At 37.6% G+C, this 19,104-nt stretch overlaps 1 protein-coding gene across 3 annotated transcripts in view; it reads left to right on the top strand.

Moving 5' to 3' along the window:
* ABCB11 (ATP binding cassette subfamily B member 11) overlaps positions 1-19,104 on the top strand; it is a 97,394-nt gene that overhangs the window by 18,905 nt on the left and 59,385 nt on the right. For 2 of the 3 annotated variants that reach the window (XM_082689244.1, XM_082689245.1), the window contains 4 exons: positions 2,255-2,306; positions 3,514-3,752; positions 17,297-17,384; positions 18,519-18,652. In XM_082689244.1, the coding sequence (XP_082545370.1) occupies positions 2,255-2,306; positions 3,514-3,752; positions 17,297-17,384; positions 18,519-18,652 (513 nt within the window). Of the gene's footprint in view, positions 1-2,254; positions 2,307-3,485; positions 3,753-17,296; positions 17,385-18,518; positions 18,653-19,104 lie in introns of all 3 variants that reach the window. The other variant, XM_082689246.1, reaches the window with a different exon arrangement.

Consider the following 19,104-nt stretch of genomic DNA (forward strand, 5'->3'; position numbering starts at 1 on the left):
GTAATTTGATATAAAAAATCTTTTGACATATCCTTTCTGGATTGGATATATTCAGCAACACTACAGAATTTCTAACCTAAATGGGCAGAGTAAAAGGTGAACAAGTACGATTTTATGAGCATAGGGGGGACCGCTAAACCTCAAATTCTTCCCACAGGCAAAGTAGAACCCTAAAATTTAAATATTAGATATTTCTCTTTAGCTTGAGAATTTGAATACTCATATAAAAATGTCAGTTACTCATACATTAGTAAAAAGGTAGGACTAGACAGAGTCGAATCTGAGAAGACAGAAGGTAGGCATCAGGCAATTTCCTAGAGAGAGGTGGTGGAAAGGCCAAGATTCAAGTTGTATAGGAAATTCTAATAAGTCACAGTAGAGAGGGGTGTTGGATGTGGTAACACAGGTTTTAGACTGGGAGTGCTAGGGTCAGCCTGGACCAAGAAGAACCACGCTTTTCTCACTGGGTAGAAAAAAGATGAAAATGGGTGTGGATGTAGGTGAATGGCAATGCGAGAATGAATAGGAAGGTTAAGTGAATTCAGTTTTTAGAGGAGATGAATCTATCTTCTGATATATGAGGTAATGTAGAATGAGAAGATCATGGTGACAGTTTGAGAAAGCTGTGGAGGAAAATGGGGCAATCTGTAGACAGATGAAGTACAGTGCTATAGATTGAGCTATGATTAGAGCCCCTAATCATTTATTCATTCATGCATTCATTCATCCATTCATTTCACAAATATTAATTAAGTGCCTACCAGGTATCAGGCACTATTATAAATGCTTAGTATAAATAAAAGAACAAAATGGGTCAAAATATCTGTCCTTGAGAAGTATATATAGCATGTAGCTAGTAATAATCTATCACTTTTTTTCTAAGAAAAAGAAAAAAGCAAACATGGAATGGAGGTATGGAGTGATGGGGGGAGAAAGTTGAAATTTCTAAACGTTTTGGCCAGGGAAGGTCTCACTGAGAAGGTGACTTATGAAGGAAAATCTGAAGGAGATGACGGGGTTGACCATGCAGGTATCTGAAGAAAGAGCATTCTAGTGAGAGGAAATAAAAAGTGCAAATGGTCTAAAGTGAGAACAAATTTGACATGAACAAAGTCAGCAAAGAGGCCAAGTGGCTTGGGTGCTGAGAACTGGAGTGCAGTAGGAGGAGACAAGGTCAGAGAGCCAATTGGCCAGACCATGGAGGGCCTTGCATATCTCAGCAAGGACTTGGGCTTCTACTCCGAGCTGGAGGGGAAGTTTAGGGCAGCTGACTGCCAGGAGTGGCATATGTTGGCACCAGTTCACATGTGTCTCTAGCAGGTCCCACAGCCTGGCTTCAGGAGAAGGGGGGCAAACATACATGGATGTAGAGATGGAGTTTCCAAAGATGGAGGTGGGGAAAAGGATTAAGGTTGATGGTAAGAATGTAGTTCAAATGGCTGGTGTGGGATCTGGGACACATGGGGAAGGAAGCACAATCTTGATGGGGTTTTAAGAATTATAAATTAAGGAGGGTTTAAGGGACTGCAGGACTCAACTGAGATGACAAATAGGTGGAGAAGGAGAAAGGAAGTGACAAAACAGGATGCACAGACAGTCCCAGAATGCCATTGGAGTAGAGTAGTTTCTGGTGGAAGAAAGGTCCAGGGTGTATCCATGAAAGGATGACTCAGGTGAAGTAGAGATCCCTGGAGTTGAGAAGGTCAAAGATGGGCTACATGGTTACATACAACTTTATGAGAAATGAAATGAGTAAGAAATAGTGAGGAAATACAATATTATGGGAAGTATGAGAGTTTTTAAAAACTTTTCCATCATATCAATACTGTTTAATGTAGTTGTTAAATTTTTAAGTGCTGGAAGGAAGCTTTAAATCAGCTAATCCAACCACCTGAACTTACATTACAAGGGACTATACATAGAAATGGGTTGAGGGTCAAGGTTGGGGTCCAATAGTTTTACATTAGTATAACTGGGAATACAGAGAACCTTTTATTTCCTTTCAATACCTCTCAGAAAAACTTCACTGGATCTCTGCTAAACATGAGATATAGCTATACTGAAATCTCTGAAAGAGGTAAATCTGAAAAATAAGAGCTTGTTTTCAAGATGCCAGGTTTGGCAAGAATTTCTCAGTCAATGGGGACTTTATTCCTTACTAAAGGATGGATGAGTCATGAAGTCATTATCTAGGGAGAATTTCTCTTTGTTTTGGAAAGGATGGTCTATAAATCCATTCCTTTTTTCTCCTCAGGTTACAAGATGAGAGGAAAGGTGACAGCAGTCAAGTTGGCTTCTTTCAATTGGTAATAAAACTGTGCTGATTTTTGACATAAATTTTGCAACCACAAATTGTTCAGATTATGGAGGGAGTGTTAAATCTTAAATCACTGGCAGGTTTTTAAGAACAGTGTTCACTTTTTCAGTCATAAACTTTGTGTATGTAATGACATGCTAAATGGCAGTTAGAAATATATTGGTAATTAAACTTAAATCCTGAGTTCCTGGGTGTCTCAGTCAGTTAAGCATCTCAGTCAGTTAAGCATGTCAGGTTGTGATTCAGAGTTGTGAGTTCAAGCCCTGTGTTGGGCTCCATGCTAGAGGTGGAGTCTGCTTAAAATTCTCTCTCTCCCTCTGTCCCATCTCACTGTCTCTCTCTCTCTCCTCTCCAGTTATAAATAAATATATAAGTAAATCCTATCTGGTAATATTAAACACATTATCCTATCTGGTAGATCAGAAAAGTGTCCTGGAAGATAATCACTAAGTCCATAATTATTTTAGTAAAGGAAATCATCACAGTAATCATATGATGTATATTTATCCTTACAACATATCTTTGGAAATTCCATAGTGTGGTATTTTCCCCTAATTTTCACAAGGCTGAGGCATTTCTAGACACTAATAGGCACTCTTGTTTGCCAATATTAGTTCTGAGATACAATTTATGCTATTGTTGAATCCTTCACAAGCATTTCTACATGGCAATGACATCAATGCCGTGACCATGTCCCACTGAAGTTGTGAATCAATGGCTAAGAAACGAAGTCAGTTCTTGAGGTAAAGAGAATGAATTCAGAGACTAGAAAAGAAATAATATAAACTAACTGTGTAAGAGTCCAGTGTTTTAGATAATTAATATACTACTTATTTTTTCTTAAGATTTTATTTATTTATTTGAGAGAGAGTGAAAGCGAGAGAAATCACAGAGGGAGAGGCAGAGGGAGGAACAGATTCCCCACTGAGCAGAGGACTGATGCGGGGTTTGACCCCAGACTCTGGGATCATGAACTGAGCTGAAGGCAGATGCTCAACCGACTGGGCCACCCAGGTGCCCCAATATACCATTTATTTTGATATAATTAGTGATCACTCTATTGTTCAATTACGATGATTCCCATAAAATTTGGTGCTAAATGATATTTATCACAATCTAGTAACTAAAATTAAATAGTCCTCCTACTTCTCCTGCTTTTCACCCATAGATGATCTCTGAATCCTTTGTTTTTCAAGTTTCGATTTTCTTCAACGACTGACATTTGGCTGATGTTTGTGGGAAGTTTATGTGCATTTCTCCATGGACTATCCCATCCAGGAGTGCTGCTCATTTTTGGCACAATGACAGATGTTTTTATTGACTACGACACTGAATTACAAGAACTCAAGATCCCTGGAAGAGCATGTGTAAACAACACTATCGTATGGATCAACAGCTCCCTTAACCAGAGTATGACCAATGGAACGCGGTGTGGGTAGGCTGCTATTTTTTATTTTTTCCTCATCCATTAAATTATAATTCAAAATGTGTAAATGGGATTTTATTAGCTGAACTGGAGTGATATCCAACAGAGAGCGAACAGAAACAAAAATTTAACCCATATTTCTGAAAATTACTCTGCCCTGAGCTTCTTCCTATTTTACCGGGTTTTAAAATCCTAACAAAAAAAACAGAATTAGAAATTATCCATTAAGTGGGTCACCCAATTTAAGCACTTGGTAGACTATAGGCTTGAGGATGAACACTACCAGTACAGTGGGAAGGTAAGCCATGAATTTTACTTGAGTCTTTGTCATGTCTTATGTCTTATATGCAAGACTTCTTTTAGTGCCTTAACTGCTTTCTGTTTCTTAGCTTCTGTGACTGTGGCAAATGGCCCACATGATCTTCAGTCTTCTTTCTTTAATGGGAAACTCATTAGTGTGCTACAGCACTTGGAGTAGGGGCTGCTTTGTCTCAGTAGTTGAGTCTCTACGGAAGAGTGGTGTGGTGCTATAAACAGAAGGGGGCCATGCAGTATTAGCCAGAACCCACCGTGCTACTATTCATTTTGTGATAAGCCCAACAGTGAGTCTATAGTGTTTCATGATGTTGACTCACTGTCACAGAATGAACTTTGCAGCCTGCCTCACACTGCCTCAGGGCCAGAACATGCTCATTGGCATGTATGAACCAACACGCTCAGGTTCAAGAGCCAAGGGCCCAGCACATCCTGACTAGAAAGACACTTGGAATAGCTCCCTTAGGCAAATTTATATTTTTCACCTTCATTTAAAAAATATTTCCACATATTTCATTTAGATTATGAGCAAATCCTGTTAAACCACTGATACTGTTCCATAATATTATCTACTGTTAGGGTCTTTCATTCATTTACTCATTCAACCAAAATTTTTGAACACCAACTTCATACCAGGAAATTGTGTAAGCCTCAAGGATATAGTGATTATTTTGAGTCATGGTCCTTATCTTCATGGTGTTTAGGTCTAGTCAGTAAAATCATCATTAAATCAGAGACCATTCAAATAGATATGTAGTTACAGCTGGTTAGTATTTGACAGAAAAATACAAGACAATATACAATGTGCAGAATTAGCTTTTAAAAAATTATAAGCTTACTCATTAGAAATAAATTTCCTAATATCTAAATATATATGTTTCTTGTCTAAATTTGGAAGTAAGATTCAGAACAGTTTGTATAAATGAGTTACTGTTGTCAATGACAGTCTTTTAATTTTAAGTCTTTTATGTTGGAAGACAAAAAGAAATTGTATTTTACAGAGTAGTTCAACTACAAAAACGTAAGATTCATTATTTCCCCCTTTGAAAAAAGTGCATTCAGATTTATGTATGATGTAAATTGACCCAAATCATTAATAACATTTATGAAGGTAAAATTTTCTAGGGAAAATTCCTGAAAGTATAGCCTGTTACGCCTTCAAGTTTGGTAATAAATGTTAGGCTAAAATTTGAGACATGTCCATGATAACAAGTATTCATAAATATTTATTAGACAATGTAAAGAGTGAATCTATCATTAACATCTATATCACTAACATCCAGTTAAAGGAATTTTCCGTGGCTACCCATCACTCACATTTTAGTAATTTTTACTAGGTGAAATACTTGAAGGTGAGCAAATAGTGCAAAGCAAATGGAGGCTTTCAGAAGCTCATTGGCTTTTGCTGAATTTATAGGATATAGAACATGTAAAAGGATATTTGTCCTTTTTAAAAAATTTCGTATGAGTTTCTGGAATTGTGTAGACCTTGTCTTTCTCAGGCTTTTTCTTTATGAGGATCTCCTTTGATGAGTTAAATACTTTTGTTTTGTTTTGTTTTTGTGTTATAGTTTTAATGAGCCATTTCCTTATTTGGTAATGGTTTCATTCTTTTTTTTTTTTTTTAATTTTTTGATGAGTTAAATACTTTAATTGTGAATTACTATGGTCCTTGACATGACTCCTGCTTTACTTCTGGGTAAATATTTGTTTAGCTTTTATGTAGTTAAGATCACTGTGAAAATAGAGTTGGGTGGAACAGAAGAGAAGGGAGTGGACATTTTCCTACCTGTAAGTGGTTAACGTGCCTCCAGAATTACTCAGCTCTTTTGCATTTTTTTCCTTGGAAAAAGTATATCATTAAAAGTGTAATTTCTCCACCTATTATAATAAGTATATTAGTCTTGGAAGGTTACTCCATTATTTTATCAACATAAGCAGGCATGTGTAATAGTAGGAACTGGTTTTGCTCTTTCATTTCACTGGTTGGTTTCTACATTTCAGTTATAATCCATTGGATGGAATTTTTAGGCAAAACCTTCCAAATGATTCTCAGTGCATAATGCTGAAAGTATTATAGAACATCAGGCCTCCTGATTAGTTTATTATAATTTATTTGCTCAGAATAATCAAATAGTAAGACAAAAGAATGAAAAATGACTGAAAGGGAAGTTCAAAGAGTCCAAATACCACAGTGCAGCTACTTTCTATTTTCTTTTAACCAACCGAAGTATAAAAATTCAAATGGAAGCCACAAAGTCTTGTGACTTAATTGTGGAAGTAACATACCATAATTTCTGCCATTCTCTGCAGCATTGAGAAGTCCGATTCCTCATTTCCCCCACATGTGAATGCATTAAAGTAGAAATCAGCCTGTATTTTCTCTTGGATTTCAGTCTGCTTTTTCAGCAACGTACAGTTAGTGTATGCATTCAAGCACTATATTGAAGTTAGACACTGTGAAACCATGCACTTTTTAAAATAGTTTTATTGAGACATAATTTACATGCCATGAAATTTACCAACTTAAGGTGTACAACTCAATGGTTTTTAGTCTTTTGCAGAGTTGTGCCTCCACCACTATAATCAATTTTAGAACACTTTTATTACTACGAAAAGAAACCCCATACCCCTTAGCTATCATTCTCCGATTCCCTCATTCCCCCGCTCAGTCCTAGACAACCACTAATCTACCTTCTGGCTCTGTAGACTTACTTACCTATTCTGGCCATTTCATACAAATGGAATCCCACAGTATGGGGTCCTTTGTGATTGGCTTCTTCATCTGAACATAATGTTTTCAAGGTTCATCATATCATAGCATGAATTAGCACAGCCTAGCATGTGCCTATCCTGGAGAGTGTTCCACATGCACTTGTGGGGAATATGTATTTTGCTGTTATTGAATGGAACGTTCCAAAGATGTCTGTCAGGACTAATTGGTTTATGGTGTTACTCAAGTCTTCTATTCCTAGTTCTATCCAAAACTGAAAATATGGAGTTGTAATCTCTGACTATTATCAATGATCTATTTCTACCCTTGAATCTGTCACCCTTTGTTTCATGTATTTGGGGGCTCCGTTTTTAGATGCATATATATTTAAAATTTCTATAATCTTTCTATAAATTGACTCTTCATAATTACAAAAATGGTTTTTATTTATAGTAACAATTTTTTATAATTTGTCTTATATTAGTATAGCCACTCTTGGTTTGTTATGGCTGCTTTTTACCATGACATTTCTTTTTTTCATACTACTTTCAACTTGCTCATATCTTTGAATTTAAATATGTCTCCTCCAGACAGCCTACAGTTGTAGCTTGTATTTTGTTTTTTTATAATTTACCCATCTCACAATCTCTGCCATTTGATTGGATTATTTAATCCATTACACATAAAACCACCTACCTAAGAGTCTAAAAAAGTGGATAGGAGAAGGTTAGAGATCTCAGGACCCAAATAATGACATGGTTGTGTATTTCATGGATTTTCTTTAGGCTTCATTTGTACTAGATTGGGTGTTGGGAAGCTGTAGCCTAGAAATACCCAGTATGTGCAGACGACAAAGGACTCAATAAAATTCTGCTTTCTCTAGATAATAGACCACAAAGAGGCAGCCTGACAGAAGAATTTCAGGCAGTTACTATTCTACTCAAGCCAACACCACAGAACAAAACAAAACACACATAACCCCCCCCCCTTTTTTTTTTTTTTAAATTTTATTTATTTATTTGACAGAGATCACAAGTAGGCAGAGAGGCAGGCAGAGAGAGAGGAGGAAGCAGGGTCCCTGCTGAGCAGAGAGCCTGATGCGGGGCTTGATCCCAAGACCTTGAGATCATGACCTGAGCCGAAGGCAGAGGCTTAACCCTCTAAGCCACCCAGGCGCCCCCATAACCCCCCTCTTATCCATGGCAGCAAGATTGGGGACCTAGACTTCTGTATTTGCCAGGTATCAATGAGCCACTGCCCTGTCTCTCCCCTACCCAACTCCTGTGGTGTCAGTGAAGAATATGTGGAGGCCTAAACTATCCCCATGGTAATGAGAAACCTCTCCCCTACCTGCTCGGGTAGTATCAGAGAGTCAGGACATTCATCACCACCCCCATGGAAGAGAAAGTCAAGACATTTTCGATGAGGGAAATGAAGAGAATTTATTGTCAGCTGACTTACTTAAAAGAATGACTAAAGTAAGTTCTTTGAACAGAAAGGAAACAATAAAAGAAACCTTGGGTATTTAGTAGAAAGAACATGGTAAGCAAAACTTCCCTTCTTTTCCAGAGTTTTCTAAATTATGTTTGAGGGTGGAAGCAAAAATGCTAACACTATTTGATATAGCTCTATTTAATACTGTCTGAGGTGAGTGTGATTTGGAAATATTAAAGACAAATCATTAACAGGGGAGAATAAATGTATATAATGGGAGGCAGTGTTTTTATACCCTGTGCAAACTGGTAAAATGACAACACTAGCTGACTATAATAAGTGATATATCTATAATGGAATTCCTAGAGCAACCACTAAAAAAGCTATTCAAAGAGATACAGTCAAAACCACTACAGATAAATTAAAACTGAATTCTAAAAAATGTTTGAGGGCACCTGGCTGGAGCAGTCTGTTAAGTATTTGACTCTTAATCTCAGCTCATGTCTTGATCTCAGGGTTGTGAGTTCAAGCCCAACATTGGCCTCCATGCTAGGTGTGGAGCCTACTTAAAATAAAATAAGAGAATTAAATAAAATTAAATTAAAATAAAAAAGGTTTGATTAGCCTATAAGAAATCAGGGGGAAGAAAACAGAAAAATATGAAACAGAGAGAACAAACAGAAAAGAAAAAAAATGTTACATTTGAGCCCTAACATATCAATTATTATATTAAATTTGTGATTTATTTTATTTTTTTTAAAGATTTTATTTATGTATTTGACACAGAGAGAGAGATCACAAGTAGGCAGAGAGGTAGGCAGAGAGAGAGGGGGAAGCAGGATCTCTGCTGAGCAGAGAGCCCAATGTGGGGCTTGATCCCAGGACCCTGAGGTCATGACCTGAGTCGAAGGCAGAGGCTTAACCCTCTGAGTCACCCAGGTGCCCCAAATTTAAGTGATTTAAATCTACTAAATAAGACAGGGATTGGCAGAATGGATTTTTTTTTAAATATTTTATTTATTTCTTTGACAGAGACAGATCAGAAGTAGGCAGAGAGACAGGCAGAGAGAGGAGGAAGCAGGCTCCCTGCTGAGCAGAGAGCCCGATTCGGGATTTGATCCCAGGACCCTGAGATCATGACCTGAGCCGAAAACAGAGGCTTTAACCCACTGAGCCACCCAGGCGCCCTGGATTTTAAAATAACCCAACTACATGCTATTTATGAGGAAATCACTTTAACTAAAAAATAGAGGCAAGTCGAGGGGTGCCTGGGTTGCTCAGTTGGTTAAGCATCTGACTCTTGGTTTTGGCTCAGGTTGTGATCCCAGGGTTATGAGATGGAGTCCCATGTTCGGCTCTGTGTTCAGCTGAGAGTCTACTTGAGATTCTTCTTTCTCTCCCTCTGCCCCTCCTCCTGCTCAGTTTCTCTCTCTAAAGGATGGAAAAAGATTTATCATGCAAACATTAATCAAAAGAAAGAAGAAATGGCTATACTGGTATGAGATAAAATAGACTTTGGAACAAAGAAAATTACAGAGACAAGGAGAGAAATTGTACGATGATAAATGGGTCAATCTGCCATGAAGACACAGCAATCTTAAATGTGTACTCACCAAACAAGAGAATTGCAAAACATGTGAAGCAACAACTGACAGAATGGAAAGGAAAAAGAGACAAATCAAAATTATAGTAGACCCCTTAAATATCCATCTCTCACCAATTTGTAGAACAGGTAGACATTAAATTATGACAGATATAGATGAACTCAACACCAGCAACCAACAGGATCTCATTGATATCTGTAGAACATTCCACTCAACAACCACATAATACACATTCTTTTCAAGAGCCTACGGGGCATATGCCAAGACGGACCATACCCTGAGCCATGAGACAAACCTCAACAAATGCAAAATACTTGAAATTATAGAGTGCATTCTCTGGCTACAATGGAATCAAAGTAGAAATCAAAACTAGAGATAATGGAAATCCCCCCAGATTCTTATGGAATCAGACTACAGCCATCTAAATAATCCTTAGATCAAAGATGAAGTCTCAAGCGAAACGTTTTAAAAATTAAACTGAGTGAAAGGGAAAATAGAAAATGTGAAAATCTGGAGGACACAGCTTATACAGGGCTGAGAGGAAAAATTATATCACTAAATGCATACATTACAAAAGAGGAAACATTGCAAATTAAACATCTAAGCTTCCAACTCAAAAACCTAGAAAAACGGCAAAATAAGTCCACTGAAAATGTATGAGAAGAAATAATAAAGACAAAACAAACAAATATACAAAATCAATGAAATACACCATGACCAAGTAGAGTGTATTCTAGAGAAGCATACATTGTTCAGTATTAGAAAAAGTCAATGTAATCCACCACATTAATGGGCTAATATAGAAAAACCACACAATGATCTCCATCAACATAGAAAAAGCATTTAAAATTTCAATATCCATCCATAATAAAAACTCTCAGAAAACTAGGAACAGAAAGGAACTTCTTTAACTTAAGAAAGGACATCTAAAAAAAAGTCCTATGGCTAACATTATACTCAAAAGTGGAAGGGGCGCCTGGGTGGCTCAGTGGGTTAAAAGTGGAAGACTGAATATTTTCTCCCTAAGACTGGAAAAAAGGCAAGGATAGAGGCTTTCGCTGCTATTATTCAACACATTACTCAAAGTTCTAGCTTATACAACAAGGAAGGAAAGGAATACTGATTAAAACTGAACTGTGCACTTAAAAATGGTTAAGTTGGTAAATTTTATGTTATGTGTTCTTTATTACAATCAAAACATTTGTAATGAAAAAAATACAGATCTAAAAGTAAGAAATATAACTGTTTATTTTGGAGATGATATTGTCAACATAGAAAAGCTGAAATGATATACAAAAATATCCTAGAACCAATAAATGAGTTTGGCAAAGTCATAAAATACCAAGTACCAAATAAATGTACAAAATTTAGTGGTATTTCTACATACTAACAATGAACACATGGACACCAAAATTCAAAATATAGCACCAAAAAATTAAATAAAAGAAAAGAAAATAAACATAATGCCATTTACAATTGCTCAAAAAATTTATTTAGGCACAAATCCAGCAAAACATGTATAGGACTTTTATGCTGAAAAATGCAAAATGCTGATAAAAGAAATCAAAGACCTAAATAGATGGGGAGACATACTTGCTCATGAATTGGAAAATTCAATATAATAAAGATGTTAATTCCCTCAAGCTGACATATAGCTTTAATAAAATTTCTATCAAAATCTCAGCAAGATATTTTATAGATATAGTCAAATTAACTCTAAAATTTATATTAAAAGGCAAAAGAACTAGAATATCTAAAACAACTTTGAAAAAGAAGAATAAAATGTGAGGAAACAATCTACCTGATTTCAAGACATATTATATAGCTACAGCAATCAAGGTTGTGTGGTATTGACAGAAGAACAGAACAGAGAACTCAAACATAGACCCATGCAAACATGTCCAATTGGTTGTTGGCAAAGGTAGAAAAGAAATTCAATGGAGAAAATATAAACTTTTTATCAAATGTGCATGACTAGTTGGACATCCATAGGCAAAAAATGAACCCATACAAAAAATAGCTCAAAATGGATTTTGGACTTAAATGTAAAAAATAAACTGTAAACTTTTAGAAAAATATATGGGTGACCATTTTTGTGTCTAGGGCCAGACAAAGAGCTTTTAGACTTGACACTAATAATCCATAAAAAGAAAAATTGGTGAATTGGATTTCATCAAAATGGAGAACTTGTGCTCTGGAAGACCCAGGGAAGAGATGAAAAGAAAAGCTACAGACTGGGAGAGCATATTTGTAAATTACATATCTAAAAAAGGACTAGGATCTAGAAAATTTAAAGAACTCTCCAAATTCAATGGTTTGGAAAACTCCAATTTGAATATGGGAAAAACACATGATCAAGCATTTCACTAGGGATATAAAGACAGTAAATGAGCACACGAGAAGATATTTAGCCACATTAGTGGTTAGGGAATGCAAATTAAAATCAAAATGAGGTATCAGCACAGATCTCTTAGAATGGGTAAAATAAAAATAATAGTAACACCAGAGCTGGTGGGGTTGTGGAGGAAACGGATCACTTACACCTTGCTGGTGGGAATGTAAAATGGTGCAGCCACTCTGGAAAATAGTTTGGCCATTAAAAAAGAGTTAAACATACAAATATTATAACCCAGAAATTCTACTGTTGGGGATTTATCCCAGAGAAGTGAAAACCTATCTTTACATAAAAACCTGTACATAAAGGTTACAGACACTTCATTTGTAACAGACAGAACCTGAAAACAGCCCAGATATCCTTCAGTGGGCGAGTGGTTAAGCAAACTGTGATACATCTATACCAGGGACTATGACTTAACAATAAACAGGAACGAATAATTTCTGAAACTTTAAAGCATTATGCTGAGGGAAGAAAAAAAAAAAGCCAATGAACACCAAAAGGTTACATGTGTGATTCCATTTATAAAATATTCTTCAAATGACAGAACTGTGGCAATAGAGAGCAGACAAGAGGTAACTAGGGATTAAGAGGGGAGTGGAGGCTGGATGGAAGCATGTGTAGATGTAAAAGGGCGACATGAAGAACCGCTGGGGTGAGGAGAACATTCTGATCTTGATTATATCAATATCATCATCCTGGTTGGGATATTGTCCCGTCGTTTTGCATAGTATTACCAAAGGGAGGATGTGTTTCTGTAGTATTTCTCACAATTGCATGAGAATCCAAACTTACCTCAAAAAAAAAGTGGTGTGAAAAACAAACGAACAAAAAAATAGCTTCATTGGTGAGAATAATTGTCATAGATTCTCTGAAAGGAAATTCGAGCCGTTCTGGCAGTAAGCTACCATAGTGTACGGATGTTCTGTCAAACAGTTTCACCCAGTGATCTGCCCTTTGTCCACAGGTTGATGTCCTGTGCATTAAGAATACAGAACTTCCAACATTCTGAGAATAGGACATGGGCAAGATTCTGCCAATCTGTGATGCTTGTTTTGGAGTTGACACTGATTTCATTCTAAAGTGTTAATGCTACTGGGTCTACAGTGCATGGAAACCATTGAAAGGAAAACTTAGTGTTAAGCAATGCACCTTGTTGTAAAGACCTCCTAGGTATTTAAAATGAAAGCCCTATGGCTTTAGTAAATCTGAAATCTTGAGGTATAGATTGAGTACTTTGATTTTATGGTGCATTTATTTTTCATTAAAAGCAAGGTAAGACTCCACATATCTTAATAATTTGTAAAATATATCTTATTTCCCCCCTAATTGTCATCTTTCTGCCCTCTTCTCTCTTCAACAAATGAACCTTAATGCAAATAGATGTATGTCAATTTTGCTGTTAAAAAAGAAAGGCACCCTTTTGGTGAGCCAAATCACCTACACATTTTAAAAACTCCTTTCCAGGATTTTATAACCACAAGAAAACTTTCCACCCGATGATAAAAAAAATTGATGTGCAGTCAAACAAGCCAAGCCAGCCTGCTCCTTTACTTCCTATCAGTTTTTCTGATAGGTTTGTCCTGTTGTTCCAGAAATATTCTCAAGTAGTTTCTAAAACCCTAATAACTTCTTATCTCCAAGAATAAAATAAAAATAAGTTAGCCATTCATCTCTGGGGTGCCTCAGGAGCGAACAGAATCATAAATTACACATGTCCTTATCCACACCATCCAGCAATAATATAATTCTCCTGAAGTTTGCCCTAATAAATTCTGGAGCTGGGTCAGTGCTCAGTACTTTTAATCTGAGTAGGTCTGTTTATTCCTGGCAGCTGCTTCTTTCATCGCAGCCATTTTATTGCCTCAGTGCTTGTAGGAGGAACGCACCACAGGATATCTAAGTAAAACTTACTGACAAATACTCCTAGTTCTCTGTTTTGGGACACCCAAATTTCATTTCACAAAGAAAAATTTCACAGAAAACAGAGTATAGCCTCATTTACACATTAGAAGTCTTGTTCTCCATTATGCATCTTATACAGAGATACTTAAGTTTTGTGAGAACCTCTGATTGTGGATACTTATATATATAAGTTTTCTAGGTCTTGTTCATTCTTGGGTTCCCTTAAACCATAATAAAAGACCAAAAATGTGCTGAACAGACATTTTAGCTATTTTGGAGATGATCCCTCCAAAGAGGGATTGATCAAGGCAATTATTTCCCTTCATTATAAGTATTTTGAAAGTCAAAGCAAAATCAAGAAGCATTTATGGAGGCATTGTGTCTGCTATGTATAAGGTATTGTACAAGGCTTCCGGCAGTGTGAGCAAGCAGCTAAAACAAAGTCCTTGTCCTCAAGTGGCCTACAATCTGGAAAACAAGCATAAATCTATTCAGTATAGATATAATCAATGAAGATATCAAATAATAGTGCAAGATGTCAATAAAATCTGGCATGGAATAACAGTTTGTTCTGAATTAAAGAAATTATACTTAAACACTTGGTCTAGTTCAGTAGAGGAAGAGAACAATTCAAGCTTGAGTCACAGAAGAAGCCCTGACAGGAAGCAGAAAGCACATCAGATGGGAACATCTGTGCCCAAGATGTGGGTTTCCAGTTTTCTAAAGAAACGGACTTGCGGGGCGCCTGGGTGGCTCAGTGGTTGGGCCGCTGCCTTCGGCTCAGGTCATGATCTCAGGGTCCTGGGATCGAGTCCCGCATCGGGCTCTCTGCTCAGCGGGGAGCCTGCTTCCTCCTCTCTCTCTCTCTGCCTGCCTCTCTGCCTACTTGTGATTTCTCTCTGTCAAATAAATAAATATAATCTTTAAAAAAAAAAAAAAAAAAGAAACGGACTTGCGGGGCATCTGGGTGGCTCAGTGGGTTAAAGTCTCTGCCTTCAGCTCAGGTCATGATCCCAGAGTCCTGGGATCGAGCTCCACATGATCCCAGGGTCCTGGGATCCAGCCTCAGCAGGGAGCCTGCTTTCCCGCTCTCTCTGCCTGCCTCTCTGCCTACTTGTGGTCTCTCTCTCTCTCTGTCAAATAAATAAATAAAATCTTAAAAAAAAAAAAAAAGAAATGGACTCGCTATCATTTAGAACATCTTCAAGGGTTAGAACTGTTAGTAACCAATATGTTAATTTTCTAAGCACACAATTCTTTATTTTCTGAAAACAATTTCATACTAATTTGTGACTCCCCTCCTTGCCCCTACCAATCTCCAAACCCTGTGCCAAAGCGTGGTAATTGCACTGAAAAAACACTGTAGAGCTTTCTTGCTGTTCCCCACAAATTCTCACCTTAGAAATTTTCACAGAGGGGCACCTGGGCTGCAGTGGACAGAAAAATTAGGCTGATAAAGTATTTTCTCCTTCTCTGGGATGATGACACACACATTTTTTAGTGTTACTTTGAGATAAAAGAGTTGAAAAGCTCATTTGGACTCCTGGAAGAGGTAGCAGTAAATCTCCTAACTTACAGCCCACACCTCTCTACCAGTGTCTTTGCAGACAACAGTCTAGCTTTTTAAACCTTTCCCTAGCAACCCTCAGTTTGTTTCCTGAGATTAAGAGTATCTTATGGTTTGTCTCCCTCTCTAGTTTCATATTGTTTCATTTTTCCCTTCCTTCCCCTATGATCTTCTGTCTTGTTTCTCTATTCCTTATATCAGGGAGATCATATGATAATTGTCTTTCTCTGATGGACTTATTTTGCTTAGTATGATACCCTCTAGTTCCATCCATGTCATTGCAAATGTCAAGACTTCAGTTTTTGATGGCTGCATAGTATTCCATTGTATATATACACACAACATCTTCTTCATCCATTCATCTGTCAATGGACATCTAGACTCCTTCCATAGTGTGGCTATTGTGGACATTGCTGCTATAAACATGGGGTGCATGTGCCCCTTTGGATCACTACATTTGTATCTTTGGGATAAATACCCAGTAGCAATTCCTGGGTCATAGGGTAGGTCTATTTTCAACTTTTTGAAGAATCTCCATATTATTTTCTGGAGTGGCTGCACCAGCTTGCATTCCCACCAACAGTGTAGGAGGGTTCCCCTTTCTCCAAATCCTTGCCAACATCTGTCATTTCCTGACTTGTTAATTTTAGCCATTCTGACTTATGTGAGGTGGTATCTCTCTGTGGTCTGGATTTGTATTTCCCTGATGCTGAGTGATGTTCTGCCCATTTCTTGATTGGATTAGTTTGTTCTTTGGATGTTGAGTTTCATAAGAGGATATGTGCTACAGCAAGCGTTGTGAATTGTGTAAGACTGATGATCACAGACCTGTACCCTTGAAACAAATAATACAGTTTATGTTAATTAAAAAAAAAAAGCCTCACCCTCGCAGTGATTCCTCCATCACTGCATAATGAACATGAGGGAAGGGTCCTGGTAGAGCACTGAGCTGCCATCTACTGCCCCTGGCTTCTAACAACTGCCAGTGAGTTATTTCTGCCCATAAACATGAAGGGGGTAGGGACGCCTGGGTGGCTTGATGGGTTAAGCATCTACCTTCAGCCAGGGATCCTGGGATGGAGCCCCACATCAGGTTCCCTGCTCAGCAGGGAGTCTGCTTCTCCCTCTTTCTGCCCTTCCCCGCCATGCACTCTCTCTCTCTCTCAAATAAATAAGTAAGATTTTTAAAAAAGTAAAAATAAGGGGCGCCTGTGTGGCTAAGTAGGTTGAAGCCTCTGCCTTGGGCTCAGGTTGTGGTCTCAGGGTCCTGGGATCGGGCCCTGCGTCGGGCTCTCTGCTCAGTGGGGAGCCTGCTTCCCCTTCTCTCTCTGCCTGCCTCTCTGCCTATTTGTGATCTCTGTCTGTCAAAAAATAAATAAAGTTTTTAAAAAAGTAAAATTAAATGAAAACAAAAGGCGTAGGCATCTTTGCTGGGGTTGGTACCATGAGGTCTAGGGAGAGATTTGTTGGATTGATGATAATCCTACATAGATAAGATGTCTTACCCATATTTCATATATCATTTTCCTCTGTAATATATTATTACATTATCCACATATGTAATCTTTGGTAAACTTGACCCTACTTCCGAATCTTAACATTTTTCCCCCTCTTTTGAAGGTTGCTGGACATTGAAAGTGAAATGATCAAATTTGCCAGTTACTATGCTGGAATCGCTTTGGTAGTACTTATCACAGGATATATTCAAGTGAGTGGTGCCAACATTTTATTTTTAGGTCAACATCTGGGCTCAGAGACATTAAAATGAAATGCAAAGTGCACTCTAACTTTTAAGTTGTTCAGAAGCCCTAAGGACTACAATTTTATTTGGAGGTGGCGGCAGGGGTGGGGCGGTGAGAGGAAGAATTCATCTTCTCAGACTGGGAGAAAATACAGACAATTGTCTAGAGAGACAGAGAATAGACTGAATTTCGATGTCTCCTCTATTTCATCTTCTAAACTCAAAAATAGGTGGTTGTGGGTGTGTTTGTAGAGCGAGTGTGGGTCCTCCAGGGAAAGTCAGACATGAGGAGTTGGAGAAAAGCAAACTTTACTTTCTTTTTTTCTTTCCCTGCCAAAATCTCACCAACCTGTGTTCCAACCCCAAATCTATAAACTGAATCTTAACGTAGTCCATATTTAAGCCATGGAAGGGCATGGAGTTACTTAACCCTTATTAAAGAAGAAAAATATTTCATCTTTTACCTTCTTCTGCAGAAAAAAATAATGACTCTCCTCAACCTCCATTCATTCAAGAATTTCAGGAAGTTCATGTTCATTATAAAGAGAAATGAATCCATTTTCCCCATTCTGGTACTGAGAGTTTAAAACTGAGAGTTTTAATGACAGCCCGACTTTGCTTGGTTGGGGATAGCTATCAGAAGATTCCCTGCTTATGTCATAATTTTTGTCTTCCTTTCTCTGGAAATCATTGTCCCACAGTCTGAAACCTATGCATACACGCTTGTTGGCAGGCCTCTCGGGGGAAAAACTACACTCAGAAGTGCCATGCAAAAATAGGGATATAAGACCAAGAATTTCCTTTTGGCACTGTGAGCCTTCTTTTCACATGCGGAAAGTGAAGTTTGGTAAGGTTAGATTGACAAGTGGCAAAGCCAAATTTGCACCCAACCCTTCCTGCTTCCCTGGCCACAGCTGTTCCGCTCATCCTTCTCTCCGCAGCAGATGCTGAGCTCACTGCACTTCCCAGGACTCGGCATTCTGTGACTCACTTTCCTCTCTTTCTCAGGGCTTATCCTAAAAGTATTTTCTTCTGAAAAGTGAAGGAACGAAGGAATATTTTTAACATCATAATATCCAACACTCCTTGCTCCATTTTCAGATATGCTTTTGGGTGATTGCTGCAGCTCGTCAGATACAGAAAATGAGAAAAATTTCCTTTAGGAAAGTAATGCGAATGGAAATCGGATGGTTTGACTGCAATTCCGTGGGAGAGCTGAATACAAGATTCTCTGAGTAAGTAGCTGGTAGGAGGTTTTAATGTACGTGTGCATTTTTGATCATAGAACCCTTGTTTCTAAATTAAATAACAATTAGAAACACATTTTCAGTCATTTTGGATACATTTTGTCTCTTAAATTGAGCTTTTATGAGTAGCATCATTTTTTCATAGGTCATGCTTTATGATCATTAGCAACTGAAAGCCAGGATACTACAGTTTTGTTTGTAGGTCCTTGATCAAAATACTAGAAATGAAGGATTACAGAATGGAGTTAAAAGAAATAGGGCTGTGTGGCCTCTAAAAGAAAGACCGAGGGATGTCACAATCCACTTATCTATAGGGAAAAACAATGCACTTAAAAGGAATTATCTTGCCTTGGTTGTTGAGGTCATTTCTGCACATAAAAACAAAGACCAAAAAAGAAAAAAAAAAAAAAGTCCAAATTAGTTTGAGAAAGATTCAAACT

The sequence above is a fragment of the Mustela nivalis genome (genome assembly GCF_964662115.1).
Source record: "Mustela nivalis genome assembly, chromosome: 11".
In the NCBI taxonomy this organism is placed as follows: domain Eukaryota; kingdom Metazoa; phylum Chordata; class Mammalia; order Carnivora; family Mustelidae; genus Mustela; species Mustela nivalis.